This window comes from Pygoscelis adeliae, unplaced genomic scaffold, assembly GCF_000699105.1.
Source record: "Pygoscelis adeliae isolate BGI_AS28 unplaced genomic scaffold, ASM69910v1 Scaffold226, whole genome shotgun sequence".
NCBI lineage: Eukaryota > Metazoa > Chordata > Aves > Sphenisciformes > Spheniscidae > Pygoscelis > Pygoscelis adeliae.
In genome coordinates, this window is record NW_008824983.1 from 3,574,429 (window position 1) to 3,598,794 (window position 24,366).

The 24,366-nt window shown below is 41.4% G+C and overlaps 1 protein-coding gene across 1 annotated transcript in view; it reads left to right on the forward strand.

Annotated features, from left to right (window-relative positions):
• The window catches only part of IGF2BP3 (insulin-like growth factor 2 mRNA binding protein 3), a 120,624-nt gene that overhangs the window by 54,029 nt on the left and 42,229 nt on the right, over positions 1-24,366 (forward strand). Inside the window, exons 4-5 of the mRNA XM_009325760.1 lie at positions 20,611-20,662; positions 20,755-20,818. Coding sequence (XP_009324035.1) covers positions 20,611-20,662; positions 20,755-20,818 — 116 coding nt within the window. The remainder of the gene's footprint in view (positions 1-20,610; positions 20,663-20,754; positions 20,819-24,366) is intronic.

Sequence of the window (24,366 nt, forward strand, 5' to 3'; positions counted from 1 at the left end):
CAAGCGCTGGTTTTGGCAGGGCAGGGCTTTGTTTTGCTAGGTTGGTGCTGTTGTTACTGATGAGAGGGCAGTGGCAGGGACCTTATGACCCCCTTGCATCACCCCGCTGTTCAACCTCCCCTTCCCTCGGTGCAATTGTAGCTTGTTTACTGCTCAGCAGATCCACTGCTGGGGTGGAGAAGTTCCCTGTGCTCCCTCTCTCCGCTCCCTCATATACATCCACGGACTTGAAACTTCCCTCGGGCTTCTGTTTTGTAGCTGATATGACTGCAGGTCTTTCAGTTGTTTCTTGGAGGTCATGTTTTGTGGGCTTTGGAGGGCTCTCACTCCTGTGCTGCAGATGCCTTCAAAGCAGTTTGTGTGTGTCTTCAAGTGGTGGCACATGGTGAGTAACCAGGGCTGTGGGGAAAGACCTGACAGGACTAACCGGGGAGAGGGAAGAGCCATTGCAGGTTCAGTGCTGGGAAACAGCATTTGCAGAGTCTTGTCTCTGCAAATATAATGTGGCTTATTCCAAACTGATTGCCCTTGCAAACAAAATAGCTCTCAGTACTTGCACTGTACCCTGCCTTATACCAACTGTTAGTGTTGCACAGGATTCCTTGACACCTATATCCATAAAATTCTTGAGTGAATTTCACTTTAAAATAATCCAAGATCGTTGACAAAATGAATGTTTAGTTTCTGCACTTCATCATTCTCTATTGCTTTAGAAGCAGAACTGAGGAGCTTGCAAGCTGCGCTTAGTTTCCTTCCCAGCTTGAGCCAATATAAAGTACAAGTTACACAGCGTTAAAAGACAGAGACCAGGCTGTAAAGCAGCCCAAATTAAGCTGTGCGTTTCTAAATCATGAATAATTCTGAAAACCCTGTTGTACGAGAGAAACGCATGTCCCTGTTTTGGCATTTTTGAATTAGATACAGAAACAGCGTATGGCTGGGACAAAGAAAAGAGGAAGAAGAACGTGACTTGTGGTGCATGAAAATATATATTTTGCTGCACTATTTCACAGCTCACAAGCAAAAATCTAAAAGGAGAAGAAACATAGCTTTAAAAAAAAAAAAATCTGTGGGCAAAAGGGCTTCCTCTATTGGGAGCCAACAGGTTGACACCCTTGCTGGGGTGGCTGCGCAGCTGCTTTTTAAGCGGTGGCAGGGCTCACTCGGTGGGAGTCTGGGGCCAGCTGTCCCCTCCAGCCGCTAGCCCCAAGGTCATCATCTGCCATGGCTCTTGGGATCAGCTACCACGACCTTGGCTGGAGCCACAGTGTGGAGCCGCGGTGCAGGAGAGCATGGTCTGCTGCTGGTGGAGCTGCAGGCACACGTCTGGCTCCCGCCTTGGACTTTCCTCCCTCCTCTCTCCTGGTTGCAAGGCAGACTCTCCCTCCTTGCTGCTCATGTGACTGCTGGCCGCTTTGCTCTGAGGCACGTGGGCAAAATGAAGCCCTGCCTGCCCGCCGTGGCCGCCGCTAGCAGGAGGCTCTGTGTGGGAAGCCTTGAGGTCTCTTTTCGCGCTAGTGTGCTGTGAGCACAGCCTCCTCGGCACGGACGAACGTTGCAGGGCATGAGCTCATTTTCATGACACTTCAGAGCTGCACGAGGCTCAACTGCTGTATCTTGTCGCCAGCTTTGCGGTCTTTCTAGCTTTTCTGGGGAAGTTATTGTTGTAAACAGGCATGTGCTTCACATATATGGTTTTGTGCTGGTGTTTCTAATGAGAGAAGAACATTACATGCCACACCAGTAATGTGCATTGCAGTCGTTATACAGATGGCCGTATCCTCACGTGGTCTGTTTCATACCAGATTTACAACTGCGTGTTCATTATTAGACTCAGACCTGTGTGCGAGTGGTGTTTGTGTAGTTGCCCATGTATTTAAAGGTTGCACAGATACAATTCTTCTTGGTAGTGCCTAGTAGAGAGCAGCTTTCTTTATCTAGCAGCTGACACTTGAAAAAAATGAATCCCAATATACTTGTGGGGGGCTTTGGTTTTCTAAAGCCAAATAAGTAAGATTGGATCCACTTTTAAGGATCTGGAATATTTGCTGTTTCTGCTGAGAAGGACAGTCAGTCTTCTGCTGACTTGTTCTGGATTAAGGAGTTTAACTTTTGCCATCCAAGTTGGAAAACTATGCATTTTTTTTGATCTGATAGTTTGGTGGTTTGTAACCACTGTTACAGCACAACTTATACTTGCATGGGGTAGTTTAGAAGTATACACAATGGAGCATTTATTCAGTTTTTATTATTATTGGCCAGTGTGAAGAGGTGATTGCATTTTAGATGAGAAAATATAATATTTCATCCTCTCCACACATAATTTACCAGTTGGAATTTTGTAATTATGGTTCTAGTTAAGCTTGCAGTTGGTAACTCCAGAACTTGAACCATTTGTCTTCTCTCTAATGGTTAGAAAATGAGTGTTTAATTGAATGGTTTATAGTGACCAATGTCTGCTCTATCCTTATGGTATAACAAATGAAGGACAAACATACAGATAGTTCTTGGGGGTGAGGGGCTGATGATGTGTGCTTAAATATTGCAGTTTAAGCTTTTTGTAGCTTTAAAGCTGGAATTGCAAGTTTTCCCCAAACTTTTCTAAGCAAATTTAATAATAACTTTATTTTTCAAAGCTGATTACAAAATCCCTTATATTTAACTGTAGTCTCTGCTAGCATATCTCAGTGCACCTCTGTTACAAACTCAGGTGTTCTTCTGTTGCATTCATGGCATAGGCACGAGTGTTAAGGTGTTCTCATGTTGTCACTTGTTGTTCTACAGTGCCCTGAGTGCTAAGCTTTTTATGGTCAATTTTAATTGCTATATTTATAGACTTTAAAAAAACAATGGCAAAAAAATAATTTAAATGAAAAAACCAAAACCAACCTCCAAACCCCTAATCCAAACCTTCACTATCCTTTATTGTTTACAGCTGTGATAAGCTCTGTGTAACCTTACCATTCACCAGATCTAGAGCTTTGTTTTCCCTTTTTCTTCAAACCACTGCATACCTACTTGATACTTTTTCTACAATGCTTTTAATCTCCATTTAAGAGTGCAATAGAAAGTAGATTTTTTTAAAAACTAAAGGGGAGGAAAATGTCTAACTTCTTGTCACATTGCTTTTTTCCTTACCTATTTTGTATTTTAACTGCAAGTGTGTTTACATAGCTGTCTGCATTCATGTACATGTCTGCTCCCCCAGTATGTGAACTGTGTAATAGATGGATGATAATGTTTTGTGCCTATGCACTCACATACAGATTTATATTAACAAATCATGTTTTGCTTTATGTCCCAGTTTCTGCCTTTTAATGCTGCATAACTTGCACTTTATAGTTGGCTCAAACTGGGAATGAAACTAAGGAGCTTGCAAACACCTTAGTACTGTTTCTAAAGCAATAGAGAATGATGAAGTGTAAAGTCTAAACATTCACTTTCTGAAGTATCTTGGATTATTTTAAAGTGAAATTTATTCAAGGATTTGATGGATATAGGCTTACTCTAAACCAGTTACTGATATATCAAATTATATTTGTAGAGACAAGAGTTTTAGCAGATGATATTTTCCCAGTCCTGAGTGGAATGGCTGTAGATATTTCCCTTTGCTTCACACTGCCACCTCTTTTGAGATGAACATCCTCCTCTGAGCTAGTCCTGTCACAATAGCCACTTTAGCCAAGTGTCTCTCTGGAGCCCTGGGTTTGCTCTTGGTGTGCCATTGTAAGAAGCACGTGGACTGCTTTGAGGGTATCTCCAGCAGGGGAAGTAAAACCCAGCTAAAACATGACCCCCAAGGAAGATCAGAGGTCATTAAGTCTTTCTACTCTCTTCTGTGAAGATGAAAATCTTCAGGTGCATAAAATTTTTAATATCTGTTGTAGACAAGTGAAATGGCAGAAGTCTTAAATAAGAAGTATAAAATCTTTGGTGATAGGGAAGGGTATCTCTAGTGGTGAGTGTCTAAAAGTCCTCCATACTTAAAAAATCTCCAGTGGTACAGATTCAAACATTGGCTTGAAATTATTGTGGTGTAGCTGATTGTACCTCATGCTGGGTAAAATGACTTGTTTAGATCTTGAATAGCTCTGGTGATGGTGATTCATATAGCTGTGTGTTTTCAGAATTTAGCAGGGACACACCAAAAGTCAAAACCAACTTCAGCCAAGGATCTAATTCATCAGACAAATCTTGGTTCTGAAACCAGGTAGCTGTGGCTGTCATGGGACAAGTTCTAGACCTGGTCTTCCAGCTGCAGTCTTACTGTGGCATGAACACTGGTGGTTGGATTGACTGGACTTCAGTGGATACAGAAGGTCATTAAAAGCACTTGAACTTTAAGTCAATGCTCTTTGCATGCAACTTTCAGTGTGCCTGTATTGACATTGTCCTAGGGGGGGGGGGGGGGCGGGGAAACACCGCGGGTGCCTCAATATTAGGATAAGGGAACACATGTACAGGGTGTGTACATCTACAAAGTAGAGAGTTCAGGTGTCAGAGTACAGGATTTGTCTCATGGTAAGATGCACAATGAAGCCTGCCAGTGTATGGGGCTACTGTACATCTGTTTCTAAATTAGTCATTCTTGGTGTTTCTACCATGTTGTAAAAACTTTTCCCGCTAGACCTGCTCTCAACTGCTGATGTGAGTTCTAGTCATGTTTTTTTCACTTTGGCTGAGGAGTATTTAATTTTTAATATTTTTAGGAGGCCAGCTTGAGCTGTATTTGTCGAATAGTTTATGCCTATGACAAGATGCTGAATTCAGTAAACAATATTCCATATGTCCTACCAGACTTTGAGATGTCACTTTTTTAAATGAGCCAATCGTGAGTGAAGTGAACATTATTCATCTTACGCTAATGCTACGCAGAGTTCTTTGAGATGTGTGTGCTGTGCACACATCCCACAACCTATATTTTTACACCTGAAGCAGCTTCTCATATCAGCTTGCTCTTCCATGCTCCGAGTCCTGCTATCCTGCAAGTGGGTGGGATATGAATGAATATGTATAATCTGGTGTGTGTGTATATATGCATATATACACAGAAATATATGTAAAAGACACTTATTTAAACTTAAAAAAAAAAGTACTAGTCAGCTGCACATGTTCAAGCACAAGCAGCTGTAATCCACATCTGTAACAGCGGTAATGAAGACCTATGCAGGAGTGTGGAGAGAAATGGGGGGCTGGACCACCTTTGTGAACAAACCTTTTATATCATCCTGAGGATGGATTTGGTAAGACTTATGTCTGTCAACTGCAGAAACCAGCCTGAATGTTTTTTCTAAGAGGTTTCTAAGAGAATGTACTAACATGGTTAATATGCCAACTATATTTGTACTTGCGAAGTATTTCTGTTTTCATTCTCACACGGTACAACTGGAGGTGAGCAAACCACTATCTCCATATTCTTCTTGTTAAAGCCTGCTTTTAGCATTTCTGTTGTGATAAAAATCCAGCTGAAGGCATTGGTACCTGCACCTTAATGAGAAGCAGATAAAAGGAAGTGGGTAATGCTTATTTGTTGGCTTCTTTAAAATTAAGGGTAGATTATTTATATAACATGTAGTCAAAGTGCAGATAAATCAGGCTTCCTTTTTCCAGAATTCGGGTAGAGATCTCTTGAGTTAATGTTTCCTGATTTCTTGTCTGAAGGTATAAAAATACCACAAGCACTGAAGCTTTTAATGGTAGTTTTAATGCAGCCAAAACAGCAAGGAACATAATCTCGTACAGACATGATTATTCAGAGACTCAAGTTCTCTATCAGCGGCACGTGAGCATTTCTTCATGTCTTCTCTAGGTAGATATTGGAAAAAACTGACTAATTGAGCTAACTGTGCTTTTTTACTTAAAAAAAAAGGGGGGGGGGGAGGATGCAGAGGAGAGAGGGGTGAGTGATTTCTGCTTCCGCCCCTGCCTCTGGAAAGCCCATTGCTACCTTTGAGCTGCTCATTATTGCTTGGTTACCTCATATTAGATCCCTGCAAGTACGATCCCCTGTTCTATTTGTAAATGTACTGAGGAAAAAGCTTGTGTCCTTAAGTTTTAGGCAAGACTCACAGAAGGAAAATAAACAAACAAAACCATAAACAAAGAAAAAGGCACTACAGTTAGTATTGAGGTGAGTTCAGGGGAATGATTGCCAGAGTGGAGCGGTTGGTCCATCAGTCACCAGAAGGCTGGTCTGTTTCCCATCTAGAAATAGGTTGCTGCCATTTTTGTATGTGTCCATCCCTGTGATGATTCTTCTGAAAGGGGCAAGAAAAAACCCCCAGACAAACTGAAAGTGAAATGTTTGTCTCTGAGCACACAGAAATGAACATAAAATGAACCCTTTTTATAAGTTCAACCTCAGAAGACTCCAGTTGATTGAAATTGGGTATCAAAGACTGTGTATCCAAATGGCTGCCAAGAAAAAGGAGGGTCCAAGCTAGTTTTTAAAAGTTAAGTTTATCTGTGATAATGCCTGGTGTGCACTTCAGGAGCTGCTCTGTGATAGCCACTGCTGATCCAGGTTAAGGGACGTCCTGCATTGTATTAGTGGGAGACAATACAAGGAACGAAGCTGATATACCTCCTTGTCACCATCTATTTGTATTTTCAGAGCGTTAACCCTGGGGCGATTCCTTTATCATCTTGGAAAGCATGAGAGCCTTTATTAAACATAAAGAGGACACACCCTGTGCATGTTGTAGTGTGCTGAGGCAAAGCGTGTCTGCCTTAATTGCGCTTTTGTTCCTGAACTCCCCAGAACTCGGGCTGGAGGGTGACAAAGGGAATATCTGGGCTGCTTTTTTTTCCCCTCCTTCTTCTAGGAAAAGCTAATATCATCATCAAAATACATTTAACTGTCTGCCTCTTTCTTGTGAAAGCTCACGGTTGCAGATAAGGTTACATGCAGAAGTCTTCCCGCGTGCCGGTTGAGAGCAACAGCAGATAGCTTGGAGCCCGCAGCTAAGATGAACATGTTGGAGTGTCTGTTTACAAATCAAATATCGGCCTGGCATGGCCTGCACTGGCAGCAGAGCTGTGCGCGCGCTAAAATTAAAGAGGAGGCTGGAAAGGGAGACATTCCTCATGTTCTGGGCTGGTCTCATTGGTTCAAAAGCATGTACCACTACTGCGCTGCTGGCATGGTAGCCAGCACAACTACAGTAGCACATTGTGCACTGGTGGGTAAGAGCTCAACAATAAGGGACTGGAAAAGACCGCTTTCCGTAGAGAGGTTTTTAGAAGGCTGAATATTACCAAAATAATTTCACAAAGCTATATAATCTGAAAAGCAACTGAAGTGACTGCCCTTGATCTGCTGCCAGACCTCATGGGGTATTGCTTTCCACAGGCTGCTGCAGCACACTTGGCCATGTTACTCCATCCCATAATTTTTTTTTTTTCTGCCATAGCTGAGCTTACTATTTATGCTGGTTTGAAAGTTAAGCATGCTCTCGGGTAAGCAGAGGGAAAAGTAATTTTACTGTTGCTATGTGGAAGAATGGCCAAACGCTTGCATGTATTTTTGGGGTGGTACAGAGTGTTTAGACTTTAAATTCTAGCTAAGGGTGTTCAGGTTTCTAAGCCAGCCTCCGTGGCTGGCAGCAGCTCTTCTAGTGTTGTCAGCCCTGCTGCCAGGGACGTTGTGATGTCCTGGAGGGGACAATATGGCAGCCTCTTAGTCTGAACCTCTCAAATCCATTTAAAGTCAAAGACCTTAAAAAATGTTGGTAAAAGGTCCCCAAAGCAGTGGGACATTTTCTCTTTTAAAGTTAAAAAAAAAAAAAAGCATCTGGAAATGGGATGTCCTCAGCTTCTCCTCCCGCCTTGCAGTTAGGAGCAGTAAGTCTGCAGAAAGGTGCTGTTTGTAGTGCTTCCAGGAGCTGTGCTGGCGCAAATGCCTGTTCTTCACATTCAGTATCCATATTTTATTTAGAGCTTCTGACACATTCTCGTTGCTTATTGGGAAGTTTGCTTCTAGCTTCGCGGGGGGGGGGAGGGAAGGGTGGTTTGGGTTTTCGTGTTTGTTTTCTTGGCATTTTAAATATTTCTTGTCTTCTCTGGGATGCTGTGCTCTGTGTCTTGTGGTTGTTTATAATTTAAGAACCTGTCTTTATAGTAGAACATGTGCAATGGGCCCATCTTTTTTTTTTTTTTTCCCCTCTCCTTTTGAGTATCTGGGTGATGAAAATCATGTCATCAGTGTTTTGTATCTCATGCTTTCTGGCTTCAAGGCTTCTTGTATGTGGCTGCTTCTGTGTACTGAGCTGTTTCCATCTCCCTGAAACCGAGCACTGGGGGGAGCGTGTGATGGTATGTGGTTATAAGAGAGTGTGTATTAGTTGACTTCTGAGGCTTCTGCTACTGCTTGTCTCCATCTCTCTTATTTATGTTCATCCTATGTTCCCTTACACCCAAAAGGTACTCTTGTGTGGTCATTGACCTGGGATCCTGATCTTCATATCTGCTCCTTCCTCTGACCTGGTTGCGATGCAGCTCATCCCTAAACTCTGTTGTGCAGATTTTTTGGAGAGCTTTCTTTCATGATGCCCCTCATATTTTGGAAGCATCCCCAGTACTTATTACTTCCACAGTAGCTGGTCACTTCCCCAATGTCCTTTCCTACATGGTGTAGATCCAGTTCCCTGTGAAATCTCTCCTGGATGCTCCTGCCTTACTTTTCATCTCCATCCCCAGAAGCTCAGGCAGCAGCTGGGCCACTGGTCCTTGGCTGCTGCCATGACCTCCCCGGCCTCCCAGCCGGGCTATACTTCCTTCAGCACTTGGGCTGCCTATTTTTCATGTCTATGGCCAGGCAGTAAGGAGGCCCGGCTCCAGGCTTTTGGAGGAGGCCAGGCTGGCTGGGGACAACTTCAAATATCAACCAAATGATCAGGTGGATGTTTCCATTCCTGTGGGCCCCCCCAGTACTTCCCTAGGTAGCTGTTGCACCCATTGCTTACGTCTTGCAAGCTCTTCGAGGCAAGGGCCACCCTGGTTTGTTGCTGCTTTTGTTATGCACAGCCACCGTTTAATGCAAGAGGTGTATGCCACTAATGGTTTAAAATAAATTTTTCCCCTGCTCTAGCAGTCCTCTTATACTGCTTTCTGCATCTTCTTGCTATGCTCAGCTCTGAATAGCATGTTTCAATCTCATCCAGATGCCATGAGCAGGGATTTAAGAGCTGTGGCTCCCTAAATATTCAGCAGACGAATAACCAAGATTTCTTAGTTCCTCTTACACCGCCTCCTCTTTCTTCCCATGTCAATAGCAAAGCACTGAAGTACTCTTTTTTCCCTCTGTGCCTAAAAATCTAGTTCCCCTTCTGTTGGGCTGAGTATTTCGCTATGAATCGGTGAAAAATCAGAATGAAGTGTACGTTCATACAGGCGTTTACTGGGGATTTACACTCCCACTTCCCTTATTTTAAACAGTGCTGGCTTTTTAAATGTCAAAAAATTTAAATTTTAAGCTTTTTAAGGAGAATGAGTTGTTTTGACAAGAGGAGATAATTTATTGTATAGTAAATGTGAAACTGGTAAATGGCATACAACTTCTCGGTGCCCTGCAGTATTGTTCACCTTTACTCTTAATTTATTGCTACTACAGATGTTTTTGATTCATGTTCAGGGGAATATTGCTGTAGAGAGTTAAGATACTTTTAGTGGAGGATAGCTTGTGCAGCTACTTAGGGAGCAGCAGTGAAACAAGTCTGGAGTCACTTATCCGAATACTTGCAGTGCCTGTTTCAGAGCATAAGAAAGAAGTTGCATCAAAATTGAGTGTCCAGGTTTCTGGAAAATAACAGGTTGATTTTTTTTAAAAGAAACAAGGTGTATTAGTCTAGCACCTGGTGTTACCGAACTGCTCAGGTGCTTGCACAAGGGTGACTTTTGCAAAGGACAGCTCTAATGGCTTTTTTAGCTGCTAAAGCCTGTTGTCTTGGGCAGAGCTGATTATTTAGTTGAATTGAAAACTTGGCTATAAAATATAAAGCAGAGACTTAGGTCTAAACTTTCCTGTGTGGCAATTGGAGCCAGTAAGAATAGAGAAGACCTCTGCTGCATTATATCTGATTTCTTGTGCTTTTCATAAGTAGGCCTGAGGAATAGCAGGCAATTAATTATGTTCCAGGCAAGCAATTCTGTTTTATTCAAAGAACAACAAACACCTAAAAACATATATCATCCATGTTAGTTGGTAGTCCCTCTTTCCTCTGTGAATTCCAGTGCTTGTGAGGAATAAGGGTATTTCAGTTTTCAGGTCTGTGCAACTATTAATTACTGCAAAGCGAGTGGAACAATGTAAATTTGCCTGCTTTGTGATTGCATCTCTTTTGTTTTCCCTTTGTAAGAAGGAAAAACATTCTAATTTTATTAATAATGAGGCTGTACAATAAATGTCAGAGTTGAAGAGCTTGCTGGTGACTGAATACGTCCTGCAAGGCTGCGAAGGGAAAGCTCTTCTACCTTTCTTTGTAGAAGGCTCTGAATGCTTGTAGATGGAAGCAGAGATCACTCTTGAACCACGTTAGGCGTAGTTAACTCATTTAACTGTGGCCGTTCTCCTTGAATTGTTCCAGTCATCTTACTTGTCATTCGATTGCTCCTTCAAAATTGACACTTAAAAGTAATTTATAGTCTGCAAGCTGTCAGCTAGCACTCAGCATTCACACTCTGAATTGTTTTGTTTGGGTATATATAGGTCAAATGGTATTAGCATAGTGCATCTCTTGCAATCTTAATTTCTAGTTTAGATAATCGCATTCAAGTTTGTGGTTTTTTGTAAATGTCCTCTTAAACCTTACCTTTCAGATTAGTGCATGAGTTGGCCGTAATGCTGGCATACTTTAAGCTAGACTTGGAAATCTCATAGATCTTGGTAAATGTGAGTTTAACAGAATTTCACGATAATACCTCTTTCACTTTTAGGGTTTTTTTAATAACTTAGTTTTGAGTGTTTTAAATATGTATACTTTTATTTTTATGACTATCTGAATGATTAGGTAGCTGCTAGATAATGTGTTTTACCACAGAAATTTTAGAAATTTTCTACACTCAAAAATCCTGTGATTCCCCTTTGCTCCAAGGTTCATGTTTCTGCAGCTTGAAGGCTTTGACAGCACTTAATTGTTGTTTGCAAAGCTCTCATCTCTGCGTTAGCACTGTAGAGACCTTTACTGTAGATTTTATTTTACTCTGATTCTGCAGCTCAAAGTAATTAAAATACTTGAAGGTGGTGTTCTTGCTCCACCAAGATGTCTCCTTGCTGTAAAATGTATATAACTTGTATTTTCGTTTGACCCCAGGCTTGAATTCTTGAGTCCTGCTCCAACCTCCTCTACTTCTTTCAGTGTCCAGTCCCCACAGCAGGGACTAGATAAGGTTGTCCCCTTTCCTCCCCTCTCCCTGAAAATAGCCATAAAAACCAGGAGATGTAGGTTAAGAGAAACTTGTCTTCTCCAGCTATTGGGATGACTTTAGCATTTTTAGCTGTAGCTGTTACAACTAAAGTGAATGAGCTGCCCCGCGTGTTATGAGGCTGCTACTGACAATCTGCATTCAGGTACAGGAGTTTACAGGAGTTTTGCCATGCCAGCAAAATAACTAGAGACGTGAGGTAGGTGACACGCACTGACAGCTCGAGGGAAAGTTTTGTATGAGAATATCCAGCAACCCAGCCCATGTGTCTGTAAGCCTCTGTAAATGCAGATAACAATTCCCTCCCTTCAGTAGTATCTTGTATTTCAGAGACTCATTGTTTAGAGGCCAAACCTTCTCTTAGATGTCTGGTCCACAGCAGTGCTGTCCCTTAGTAGGACTGCTGGGAAGCCACAGACATGGCATGCATCTCATGGATGACCAATTTAAAAAGGGGGAAGGGGAGTCCTGTAAATATAACTCAGGTAAAATGATTCAATCTTCTTATAGTTTTTCCTGGTTATAAAGAGAGCTAAGATATTCATGAAGTGGTTGTTAAGGACTTATCTTTTTCCTGAAAGCTTGTCATCTTGAGTCTTGTGCACAATAGAGGGAACGTCTCAGATGTGATCTCCATCTGAGTTCTTATATACTTTATTTTTATCTGCGCTGATCTGTGAACTAAATCCATTTTACAGGATTTTCCTCTATGATTCCCTCTCGTTTTTAGGTAGTTATAAGCAGATCCTAGAGGAAATGCTTATGATAGAATATGGGACAATTTTCCCAGGAAAGGTTTCCCTGGTATCAAGCACTGACTTGGCCCTGTTTCTATAATGCACTAGCATACCTGTACCAGAAGGAACATTTTTTCCTATGTGTGGCCTCCTCATGAAATTATCCCTGTGCTCTTGTCGAGAGATTTCTTGGAACTTGTAATTGTTGATCGGTTCCAAAAGATGATTCAAAAATTGATTTTTAGTCTGACAGATTTCTGTTACAGTTACAGGTTTCCAACTTTATAGAAGGCATTTTTTTTAAATGAACGAACTACTATTATGCTGAAACTAAAAATATCAGACTAGCACCAGCCTCGTAGAGCAGTAATGAAGCGGCATCAAGTCTTTTTAATAGCTACAGAAAATAGCTTTCAAAAGTGCCTTTTTCACACATACATGTGCACACACAGAGAAAAGACTAAAGCGCATAGGAGAAATACAATTCTTCCTGATAAATCTTCCAATTAAAAAGAACACATTTTCTGTAATGATATGGAGTTAACGAAATTGGGAGGACTGAAAGGTTGAGGGGGAAAGGAAAAACGTAACCATTTCCTTTCTGGTTTTCACGGCACTGAGCAGGACATTGCAACTTGCACTGTGGGGCTGAGCAGCAGTCTTCCTGACAGAGACCAGTGCTGGGATGCTTCCACGGGAAGGTGTCGAAACTGCCAATAAAGCAACAATTGTATTTCAATATAGTGCTGTGAATAAAGCAGAAAATTCATCCCTTATCCCAGTGTATTTTCCAAGCATTCTTTTAAAATTTGCTGGCTCCCTTGCTTTTGTGTAGTCTATCACTTAATCAAAGTTGGGCAATGGATGCTCGCTGGATAGTAATGCTTTTATAGCTTTTTTTTTTTCTTCCCTTTGGCAAACTACAAATGAGATCGTAGAAGTAGTGGAGAGTGTTTCCACTTAAACTGGCCGCCTCGATGCGAGTGGAGGCAGATGAACACGAGCTAGTGTTGCTGCTGCTTCCCACTACGTTTCACAACACCCATCTGCCAGCCCAGCATGTGATCCTTCCCTCACGCCGAGCCGCAGAAATGTCCTGGTAGCCCGTCTGCCTGGGGGGGAAGGGGAAGAGGAGGAGGAGGGGGCCCCAGCAGTGCCCACGAGGAGATCCTGGGAATGAGGGTTAGCCGTGTAAAACAGCAATTGCTGCCTTTAAGGACGTATCTGTGTGATGGTGCTTTTTAATTTTCTGGAAATCAGGATGGGTACTGAGTCGGGAGTGTTTGCATTAGTGCTGACCTGGTTCATAAACTCTGACATTATCTGAAACTGCTCTTGAAGTTACACCTTTAGTGTGAGGTGCGGGGAGATTAATAAAGTATTGTAGCAGATATTGTGCGGTGCTTAATTGCACTCAGAAAATGTTGCATAAATACTTATTTCTCTGTGTTTTCAAACTTGTTTTCATTTAATTTAGATGAAGGGTGAATAGAAGCTGCCAATTTGGCCATCTCTACATGATTCGTTATTTCATAATACCTGTATCATATTCCCTCTCGCTCCTTTCCAAACTGAATTATCCTGCTCCCTTTAATCTCTTTGTAAAGGAGGCCACCCATGCATCTAATAAGGTTTTTCTGCCTTTCTCTAAACATTTATCAAGTACTTTTTTTAACCTTGGAGACCATTTAATACCATTTGTCAGCCTTGATACTATGATAATCTTTTTTTTTTTTCCTTTTTTGCATCCCATACCTCCTTAGTGTAATGCACACTAATCTTTCCTCCCTATCACACATTCATGAGACTATTTCCAGCTTAGGGTGTAATGTGAGAACATGAAAGCACACAAGAACTCTTTGCCTGCTGCATTCAGTACCTGGGCTAACTTTGTAGCCCAAAAATTTCTTTTGCAATTTCTTCTATTTTCAGAGCTTCATTAGAATACCATCTCAGTGAATTTTTCTATCATATGAATTTTTAAATAAAAAAAGGAGGGAGAGGGAGTTCTGATGCTGATCTTCATCTGTAATGGTTTACCATGTTGCTTACACTTGTTGGATTCCTCTTAATTTTTTTTCTTTAGAAGCTAACCTTCTTCCATCTGTAAATTATGCTAATTATACTTTATGTGATTTTTGACTTAGCAGATTTAAGGCAGGTCCTTTTAAATGTTGTTCTTGAATACTAGTGTGGTTTTAAAGCATTTAGTCCTCTCTCTGTTACCTTTTTATTTTATATACATGGGGGGTGTGTTTGTATATATAAAAATGTAAATGGTCCAGCAGTATTATCTCTAAACAGTTATAAACACGTGTGGTATGTGGAGTTGGTTACATGTGTAGTCATGGTTGTATGTGATGCTCTACCTGAGATCTGTTTTCAGTTGCTTTATGTATTTTGCTTAATTTGAAACGCCGAAGTTAAAATAGTCCACATCATCTCATACCTCCTTATTTTTCAGTTGAGCATTTCAGATGCTCCATAATGAGACCAAGGTAAATAGGGACCTAGTGTCTGGTCTTAGCACTGTAGGGAGGGACGTTGGCTTGGGCCAGAGGACGGCTCTGCTGTCAACTAACAAGTCCAGCATGTGCAGTGAAGATGACTTGTCTGTAAAAGTTGTATCCCAGTTACTCGCCGCACACTTTCTTTAATTTTTCAGCAAGTCAAGGACTTTCAGGAAGATAAACCGCTTTGGTTAGGGGCAAACGGAATTATGCACGTTCTGGTCTCTGGTGCTGCGCAAACTGTTTAAGCAGAAGTTGCTATTAGTTGCTAACAGTGTGCCTTGTCTTCAGTTTGTCTTGTGATGAGGTCTCAGGTCTCTCTTGCCAAAGTGCCATGTTCTCCTTGCTACCGAAAGTGGCTTTGAAGCTGCACTTTGAACGCACAGACGTGCTGCGTGCTGTGGAAAATCAAGCCCTCGGTGTCCAAATTGGTCACTCAATTAGTAGTTCCTTTGACAATTTTGGCTTTGTTCTCTGTGGTGCAGCTTTACATTCTTAAAACGCTGGTAATGCCACCTAAACAGAATTGTATTAAAGGGTAAACTTTATTAATAGTTTTGAACATTTGGATATAACTGTAAGTTCCCAGGAGAAGAATTCACTCCAGGGTTTGTATGGGATGTGGTAAATAAGCCAGAGTTATTGTTTTCAGGCGCTGCCTTTCTGGTGTGTGCAAACAATGACTTCAGCAGCTTCCAGACTTATTTTTCTGATTCTTCCAGACTATGGTCATGGCTTCATGAGACAGTAAACTGGGTATTGGAGGGCCTACAAGATGAAAAACACCATCACCACATGCTGCAATGTGTTGAGCCATTGCATTTGAATAGGCAAAGCCAGTTTGTCTTCACAAGGTTTTGGAGGAATAACTTTGTCCTGGCAGACCACGTGCTGGTTTGGGTACTCCATGTCCATGCTGCTCTGCCTTCACAAGGGACTAACGTGTTCTGACCTTTTTGGTGAAAATGGGTGAAGTTGCCATGTTTGGGCTCTGTCTGGTGGCAGTGGTCCAGACAGGCTGCCCAGGCTGGGAGGTGTGCTGGGTGGCCTGGAGCCAAGCTCACCTGTCCACTATGGCCTCCACGCAGTTGATGCAGCGTTATCGGATTATTCCTTTCAAAAATGACTGCTTCCTCGGGGATTTATTAGGGGCTTCTTCATATTTAATTTTCCTTGTAAAGCCATGCTAGCCAGGCCCCTTGTTGGGGATGCGCTTTTTACCAACAAAAAGATTAAGCCAAACTGAAGGTACTCTGAAGAGCCTTTTTGCCATTGTCAGTCGCTGGCAGCTGGTGGGGCTGCAAGAGCGATGGTGGCTGCCGAGGTCCTGTTTCACACAGCGAAGTCACAAAATGCCAGCTCTGCTTGTGCTGTGCTGCAAATTTTAGCACACCAGGGCCTGGTGGGGGTCACACCAGGCTAGTTGTTCTGCATTAATATAATTAATCGAAAATTGTATTTTTTTGTGGACTTAAATATATCAACAAGGTACTTGAAGTGTGCAGATGGCATTAGTCATTCAGCCAGGCTTGATATCTGGAGTGATATCAGCATTGCTCTGCACCCCCGTCCCCTCCTTTCCTTACCTGTCTCTTTTGTTTTCTTTCACCCCCACCTCTCCTGTTTTAAATCAAAAAGCCACTTGCACTAACAACTTCTCCCCTTTCCTCATATTGTTGCCTGACTTCCCCCCCCCCCTCCTTTTTTGTTAAATCACCTGGAACACTCAAAGACTTTGCAGCCAAAAACTTCCACGTGATCTTTTACTGAATGACCCTAATCCTCCTGTCTCTTTTTCTGCCTCCGCTATTTATGATTTCAGTTGTGTTGTCTAATTTTAACTCCCAATCAACGTGACAGGAGTCACGGAAGCCACGGTTGTGGTCTAATGGATTTGCTCTACGTGAGTGGAGAAAATAACTTCAGGTTCTACAAACACCACTGTGAAGTTCCCATCGCTAAGTGTGTGTGTGTGAGAGAGAGAAAAACAATATGGATAACTGTGCTTATGGACCAGATGTCTTGAGACTAATTTGCTTATGCCATAGGGCAGAAATTCTACAGCACCATAAGATGATGTGTATGAAATAGTCTGTTCTGAAAGTGCAGAAAACAACTGCTCTGGTTTGTTCAGAGGTGCTACTTCTAAACCTGTGAAATCTGCATGAGAACTGGGATATTTTAATGTGTGCTTCGAGCTCTCGGCTCTACTGAAGAGTAACGTTTCCTTGTAAAGCAGCCTCGATTTGTGGGGCTTGGTGTAGGGTAATGCTGTTTATAATCAAGTCAGAATTGGCTTTTAGAGCCTGATGAATGAAAGTCCACAGTGTAAGACTGCAGCTTTTTGTGAGAGAGACATCTGTGCCGTAACAAGAGCAGGAGACTCAGTTTAGACAACTGCTAGAAGGAGAGCTCAAGAAAAGGAAAGACTTTTTTTCTAGCTTAGATTAAATATTTGTACAAATAAACTTTTCTTTTCAGCTGCTCATCAGAATTGCTGCTGCACCACCAACTTGGCTTTGAATTTTGTTCTGATTGCCCAACAAGGCTGTACACGAAAAGTGTTACGGAAGAGCAGCTTAAACAAAACATGTTTGTTTTGCAGCAGAACTGGAGGCTTTGGGCTAGAGAAAAAAAATTGGGGAGAGGGAAAAGACAGTGCAAAGAGAAATATGAAAAAACGAAGGATGTGAATAGAAACTGGCTATTGCAGTAAATACATGTGAAGCAAGAAGCACATGCAGAAGCTGAGTTCTGTGTTTTGAAAGTGAGTTACGGTAGAGGATCTGGCTTTGAATACAGTCGCAATGACTTCTCCCAGCTGGATCAGCTGGTTCAGTTAAGTGTTCTCACCCATGAAGCTTGCTCCTTACACACACATATACCCCAACCACTGCTGAAACTTTTTTACTAGTGCATTTTAAATACAATCTGGTTAAAGGGCTACCCCTGTGCTGTTGATCACACTTAAAACCTTGCTGCATGAGACTGATGGTGATGAAAATACAAGCGTCTAGTGAGGACAGTGCTGCGGAGAGCAAGTGTCTTTGACCCAAGAGGATTGTTTCTCATTTTGGTTAAAGAAAGCTCCAATCCTTTGAGGAAACTTCTCATAAATCTGTTTGGTAAAGCAACTCTTAAGAACATGGGAACTCAAATCACTTGGATTAAAGCCCAGATGGACTCTGTCTCTGACTGAGAAAGCTCAGAAGAGGATTAAGGAGCAGCATAAGTGGAGAACTCCTGGTGAAGAGGAGTGGGATGCTGAATGCGCTGTCCTGGGCTATTCCTCAGCATCAACAGTAAAGGAGCCTTTTGGTTCTTAGGTTTCTTGGAGCAGATGCAAGGCTAGTGTGTTGAGGTTTTTGACGGCTGATCAGAAACACGTTGGAAGTAGTAGTTTTTAGAGAGAATGTAGTATCTTTAAAAAGTTGTATGGATTCAACTTTAAAGCATTCCTTTTCTTAGTGAAGTTGGTGACTTTAATACATGGGTCTTTATATAAAGGTATGCTTAGCCCAGAATATAAATTTAATATGGAAATATCTTACAAAATATTGCTTAATTATCATCCAGCAAAGTCTTGCGGTACCTCTGGCATTCCAGCTTTGCTCTTTTCCTGTATGTTTAAGGATGAAAATGAAATTCTGTGATTTTTGAAGTGATGCAGCTTTGGGCCAGGGTGGGAATGAGCTGGTATTCTGCACAGTTCAAATGTAATAAAATTTTGTCTTAACTAACTAAAGACATCAGCTCACATTGTAGTACGGTCTGCTGTGTAATGTGGTGCGGGTGTTGACATACTGTAGGAACAAAGAAATTGCTTTGTCAGACTAATGAACTCTTCAGTATCCTGTTTCGAGTAAACATCTCAAAATGGGACTCTGAGCCAGGGACTTGCTTTGCTTTTCTTGTTTTAAAACCCTGACCCCACCCGAGATTCTGTTCACCCGCTGATTTCAGTGGAGGCACAATTACAATTGAAGCTGTCTATGGTAGAAGTCTGTCCTCTAACCCTGTGCAGAGACTCTCCTGGCTTGCGTGGAAGTACGGCTGCGGACCTGCAAGACCTTGTGACTCTCCTGCTCATCTGTGCCAACGTTTCAATTGTCTTAAAAGGATCTTCCACAGGCTTTTAATTTATTTTAATCCCCTGGAGTGCCTCTGCTTCAGTAATATTTAGTGAATTTCAGAGTAAACTTTTCCTCAGTTTCCAATTGTCAGATCTGAGGAGTGGCAGAAAAATGTTGTTTTTAAGGGGATTGAAAAGACAAACTCTCAGACTAGGCTAATCTCCGCTAGTAGGAGGAGAGGACAACTAACGACTTTTCTATGAAAACAAAACAGTTGCCAAGAAAACTTACTGGACCCTATGCAAGAAGGATGGGGAAATTCTGCAGTTAAAAGTAGTAATGCATTGCTCAAACTTGGCGAGCAGTGCATTGCCTTTTAAATACCTGGTTTGAAATATTACCTTTGAAATGTCTGCATGCAATTTCAATTTTAATAGGTGGTAAAGATTGGAAATTATACTGATGTAAGTTGTCATTAAGTTTGGGCATATAAACTGCAATTTATCTTTAAAAATTTCATTTATATTGTAGTAAAAGTATACGGTACATTAAGAAATTATAATTTTGAATTCTTAATCTCATGAGGATGTAGACTCTGAATTTTTACACTTTTAGGGATGGGTTTTGTGCACACTCCGTTGCTGGTTATAAAGTGGAAGCGTACTGCAATGGGAAGCTGCACAGATGCGTTTTTATGCCTACTACTTTCCTTCGGTCCTTGCTTCCTTGTTTCCTCCTCCTTGTTTTCCTTTCCCAAAAGGGTTTCCTCCCTTTCATTCTGACATTTTGCCTTAAGAGACTAACTGAAATGAAGAATGGCACTTCGGTCACAGAAGAGATTGCAAGTTTACTTTTTCACTTCTTGGTGTAAGTTGTGAACTTTTCCAGCATCGTCTTAATTCTTGAGACAAAACATTAGGATGTGACAAACCACAATGTGTTCTGTGCTGGTTACTGCTGCGGTCACTGTTTTCTGGAACATTATTTCTCACCAGGAAAAAAATAAAGTATATACCACGTGATTTTTTTAGAAGTGATACAACTATGGGTATCTTCAAGGTTTTTACTGGAATATTCTGACGCCTTGATTTTCCTGAAAGTCTCACTGTTTCTTGCCCCTTCTTCATCCTCTATTTGACTAGAATAAAGCAAATTATGCCAAATAAAACTATGTTCGGATTTCTTTTGCCCCTTACCATAAGTTTTTACCTGTTCCTCCCTAGCTTTCTATCAAATGACAAATTAATTGTGACTTTCAAATAATTGTGAAGATACTGTTGCGAGTGGTTCCTCTGGAATGGGTCTTTGGGGAAAACTGTCAAAGTAATTGTGTGACAGCTCTTGGTGTGCTGGTTATTCTGGTTAACGTCTCTAAGTAGACAAGCCCCCACTAAGTAAGAGAATAACATTTTTATGTATGACCTAAGTGTATGAGGAGGAAGAAAAAAACCAACCCCAAAGAGTGGCAAAGCTACATACACGTGCTTGGGATACATGGAAAGATTTTTTCCAGATTTGCTCTTCTCTAATTCTTTCTGCCTCTGCTTTAGCCCGCTCCGAGAACAGGTGACCTGGAGGTTTATTTTCAAAGCTTGGGACTTGCAGTGCAGTGTGACTTCTTGGAGTTATGTTCTGTATCTTCAGATTCATGAGGTTTTATACACAGTTTTTCTGATGTGAGAAAGAAAACAAGCAATGTGTGCTTATTCTTCCCAAAAATAGTTAACATCTCTTCCTTATTGGAGTGGATGTCTTGAATGCTGTATGTTCTGATAAAATTATTACAGATTTTAGTGTTTTTACGGACGTTTTTTGTTTTGTTAATCTGTTTTGAGATTGAAATCTGTCATTTCTTTTACCTCTTGATAGGTGCTGGATAGTTTGTTAGCTCAGTATGGAACAGTGGAGAACTGTGAGCAAGGTACGGCTCTACTCTCAAATTGCTTTTAAATTTGTAGTGGGAAGGGCGTGGACACTGAATTTAAGCTCTTTCCATTGTGTTTTCCTCTCTAGTGAACACTGACACGGAGACTGCAGTTGTAAATGTAACATATGGCAATAAGGACCAGGCTAGACAGTAAGTATCTTATTTACTTGTTCCTATTGTCTAACTTGTGTTTTGGAATTAATGTTGTTGCAATTTCATATGCAACCTCGCTTCTGACTGATTTATTGATCAAAATGATCATGTAAGCATTAACTTCAAAGAAAGTCGCTTGGTCTTTCCCTCGCCAAGTCTTGTGTGTTTTACCTTAATTTGCTATTTTTTGTCATCAACTTTTCCTGTGCTTTGATTAAAAATAAATTAATAATTTTGAAAATTGAACATTTGGATAAAATTATTTGACTGGGGAGGGCAGAAAGTTAGTGATTTGCCAATGACAGAGAACAGGAGTTATTGCTTAATTTTAACATTTTTAGCCATGTTTTAAAAAAAGCTTTGTGATGCCCTTTTACAGTGTTGGTTGTTGTGTGTCTTCTGGTTAGCAGCTGCATTCTTCTTCTATTTGTTTCTGTTGTTTTGCTACAATTTTCCCTTAAGAAATGATTTTTTTTTTAATTAGAAAAATTAATGCTGTTTCCAAACACACAAAAAGTTGTAATCCGAATACCTAAAATAACTTATTTGGGCTTTTTGAACTTTAAGCCACATATTTTATGCTTGCTTCTATGTTCTGTAATTGATAACTTTTAATCTAGATATTAAAATTTAAAAATATAATGCTTTACTTTCCTAATCGATGGTTGTATATCCTTTTCCTTTAAACATCCATATTATGTATTATGCTATGAGTTTAAATTTGCTTTTCCATCACAGGTAGAAAAAGGACCTGTGTGTTCCTTAATTTTTAATCTGGTGACATAAACATATTTTTCCCCTCTTTCTAGCTGTAGCAGGTTAAACAAAACCAAACCCATGGAATAGCCTACAACGATCTTTTTATTTTAACTTTGAAATTTCTGCCACCTTGTGGCTAACTAAAATTAGCAGTTAATATGCAGAGTATGTTTATGGTATGCATTAATTCAAAATTACAAATGAAATAATATTTGTACATATAATTAAGTAATTATGACTTCTGTGTAACTTGAATGCAACACATGTATTTAATCTTTCAAAGTGTTAGGTTACTTGTTAGTGTATTCTAAACAAATGTGATGGGAAACTTGTGTCAGTGGTGTCTCCTTTGTGTGCTGGAGCTGAAGGAAACAATGTTTTTCTTGAGTTCACTATTTAACTTTTCTCAAAACCTGAATCATTCAGTAAGTTCTTCTTCAGGTTCTTCTGTTTTTAATTCTGTTGCGCAGTAATGAAGAAAAATGTTGAATTTCTAGTTCTGAAGAAAGCGATGGTGCAATGTTAAAAATTAACACTACACGTGCTAGTTCCTTCTTTGAAAAATGTAGGAAGGAAGTACCTAAAATATCATGGAAAGAAGCGTGATGCATATTTCTGAGCTGTCTGTCATCTGTGATGTGGGTTCCTGGACTTGTGCACTCCCTTCCTGTCCTGGTTTCAGCTGGGATAGGGTTAATTTTCTTCCTAGTAGTTGGTATAGTGCTGTGTTTTGGATTTAGCATAAGATGAAAACAACAACATACGGTTTCTCCCCCCTCAAACTGTACTTGTTAAATTTTAAGGTCAATCCTGAGGAAATGCTGGGATAAGCCAAGACTGAGAAGAAGCGTCCAAGGAAAAAATATTGTTTTGCATGAGAAATTGCATGAGAATAACTGAAAACATCTTGAGTGTGAAGCAGGTGAATTAGCGTCCAGCATGAATGTTGGGGGAGGACCTGAAGCGATACAGACTGAATGATGACATAGAGTTTGGTTGCCTTGAACAGGTAGAGCAAGTGGAGAAGCCTTGATTTGCTTTTGTGAATGGTTTGATACAGACACAGGGTTTTCTAAGGGGATGAGTCCATTTTCTGTATGGAAAACGTTAGCTCAGATTGGCTGGGTTCAGGATGCAACCATTCAGAAACCCCTAAGAGAAGAAGTGGCTGGTCAGAGTTTGTCTAGGAAAAAACTGTGAGGAATTGCGATGAAGAATCACTACAGGACCTGTGCGTGTGTGGCTTTTCCGTAGTGACTGTGGTGGTGTTTCGTCTGAATGGTTTTCCCAGGCATAACCTAGCTTTGCTTCTTGGAACTGGCTGTGGTGGACAGCAATGGCTGTGCAGGAGGAGTGGTATATGAGTGCTGATAAAAGGCGGTGTTGGTCAACCTACGCAGTACAAGGAGTAACAAGAACTGACTTTATCGAAAGCTGTTTAGAGTCATTGGGAATCAGCAGCTGATAACAAGCTTTGTATTTTGAAATTTAGCTGTTTAGGGTTAATGATGCTCTTAGCCACAGCTTTTGGAGCAAACACTGTGACATGAAGTTTTCTATGCCGCCGCATACAGTGGGTCCCCAGTTCTAATTACGTCTTTTCTGCACTTTTTGCAACACACATACTAACCTCACAGTTATAATGCTGGCTGACAAAACATGCGAAGTTGGCTACTTCCCTGCTGGATAGACTGTATGGCATTGCTGTGCCTGTTGGAGTGTGTGCCGGCAATGCTGTGTGGTGAAGGTGCTGTAACACAATCTGGAGATACTTTTGATAAGCAGTTCTAAACAAGTGTGGTATGCATTGCTTGGAGGATGTTACTTTTTGAACAAAACTTTTGGTTCCACCCAGCTGGGAAACTGAGCTTTCTTCTGTCTTCCAAGTCTAATTCTTGTGGCAGAGTTTTTTTGTTTGTTTGTTTTTTTCTTCTCTAGGCTGGTACTGCAGTTGCAGCATATTCAATACAGAGCTGCATCCAAAATTAACTTGGAAACTGAAATTGGTGAAGAATGCCGGAGTTCTGAGAAACAAGTCTTGGACAGAGAACACAGCACCCAAAATCTGAGACATGCATAGTTACTGGCTTCTAATTGGAATGGAGGTCTGTCATAGTGATGCCTCTCTTTCCTAACTGGACAGGCATGAGGCTGTCTTGGCAGAAAAAGCAGGATGCTGCTCCTCATCTCTATGTGGCCAGAGCAGGGGAGTCAGTGTAGCAGATTAGGTACTTATGGGAAGCCCGGTAGGTTTGTGGAGAAGTGTACAGCAAGTACATGGCTCTGTGCTTACACACCTCCCCATAAACCTACACAGAGCCATGCGTGGGCCTGGGATAACCACCCTTTGCTCTACAGGACTGTGGGTAGCAAGAAGGCTGGGACTGCCAGGGCATCTCTGTGACCCCATCCCTCCCTTCCTTTCCTGCAAGCGCTTGGGAGGAGGAGGGAGTTGTTCCAACTCGGAAACTGCCCCTGCCGCCATCCTTCCCAGAAACTGGGAGGGCCTTACAAAGCATGTGCACGCTGCTGTGGCACACGCAATTACTGAACATCGTGGTGGGTTATGGAATATTTGGAAGAGAGGAGTTCAGAGGGCGAGCGGCAGAGCCTGGAGCCAGTGGATCAGTTTAAACAACCCAGCCAGGTGCACGTAGGTACCGAGGCAGCTTGGGACCTGCTTGCTGAAGGGCACCCCCTCTTCTCTCAATATTGATCCCTGACTGCAGCCAGCAAGATGTGCTGACCGTGTCCTTGTGATGTGCTGCCACCTAAATTGTGGCTGG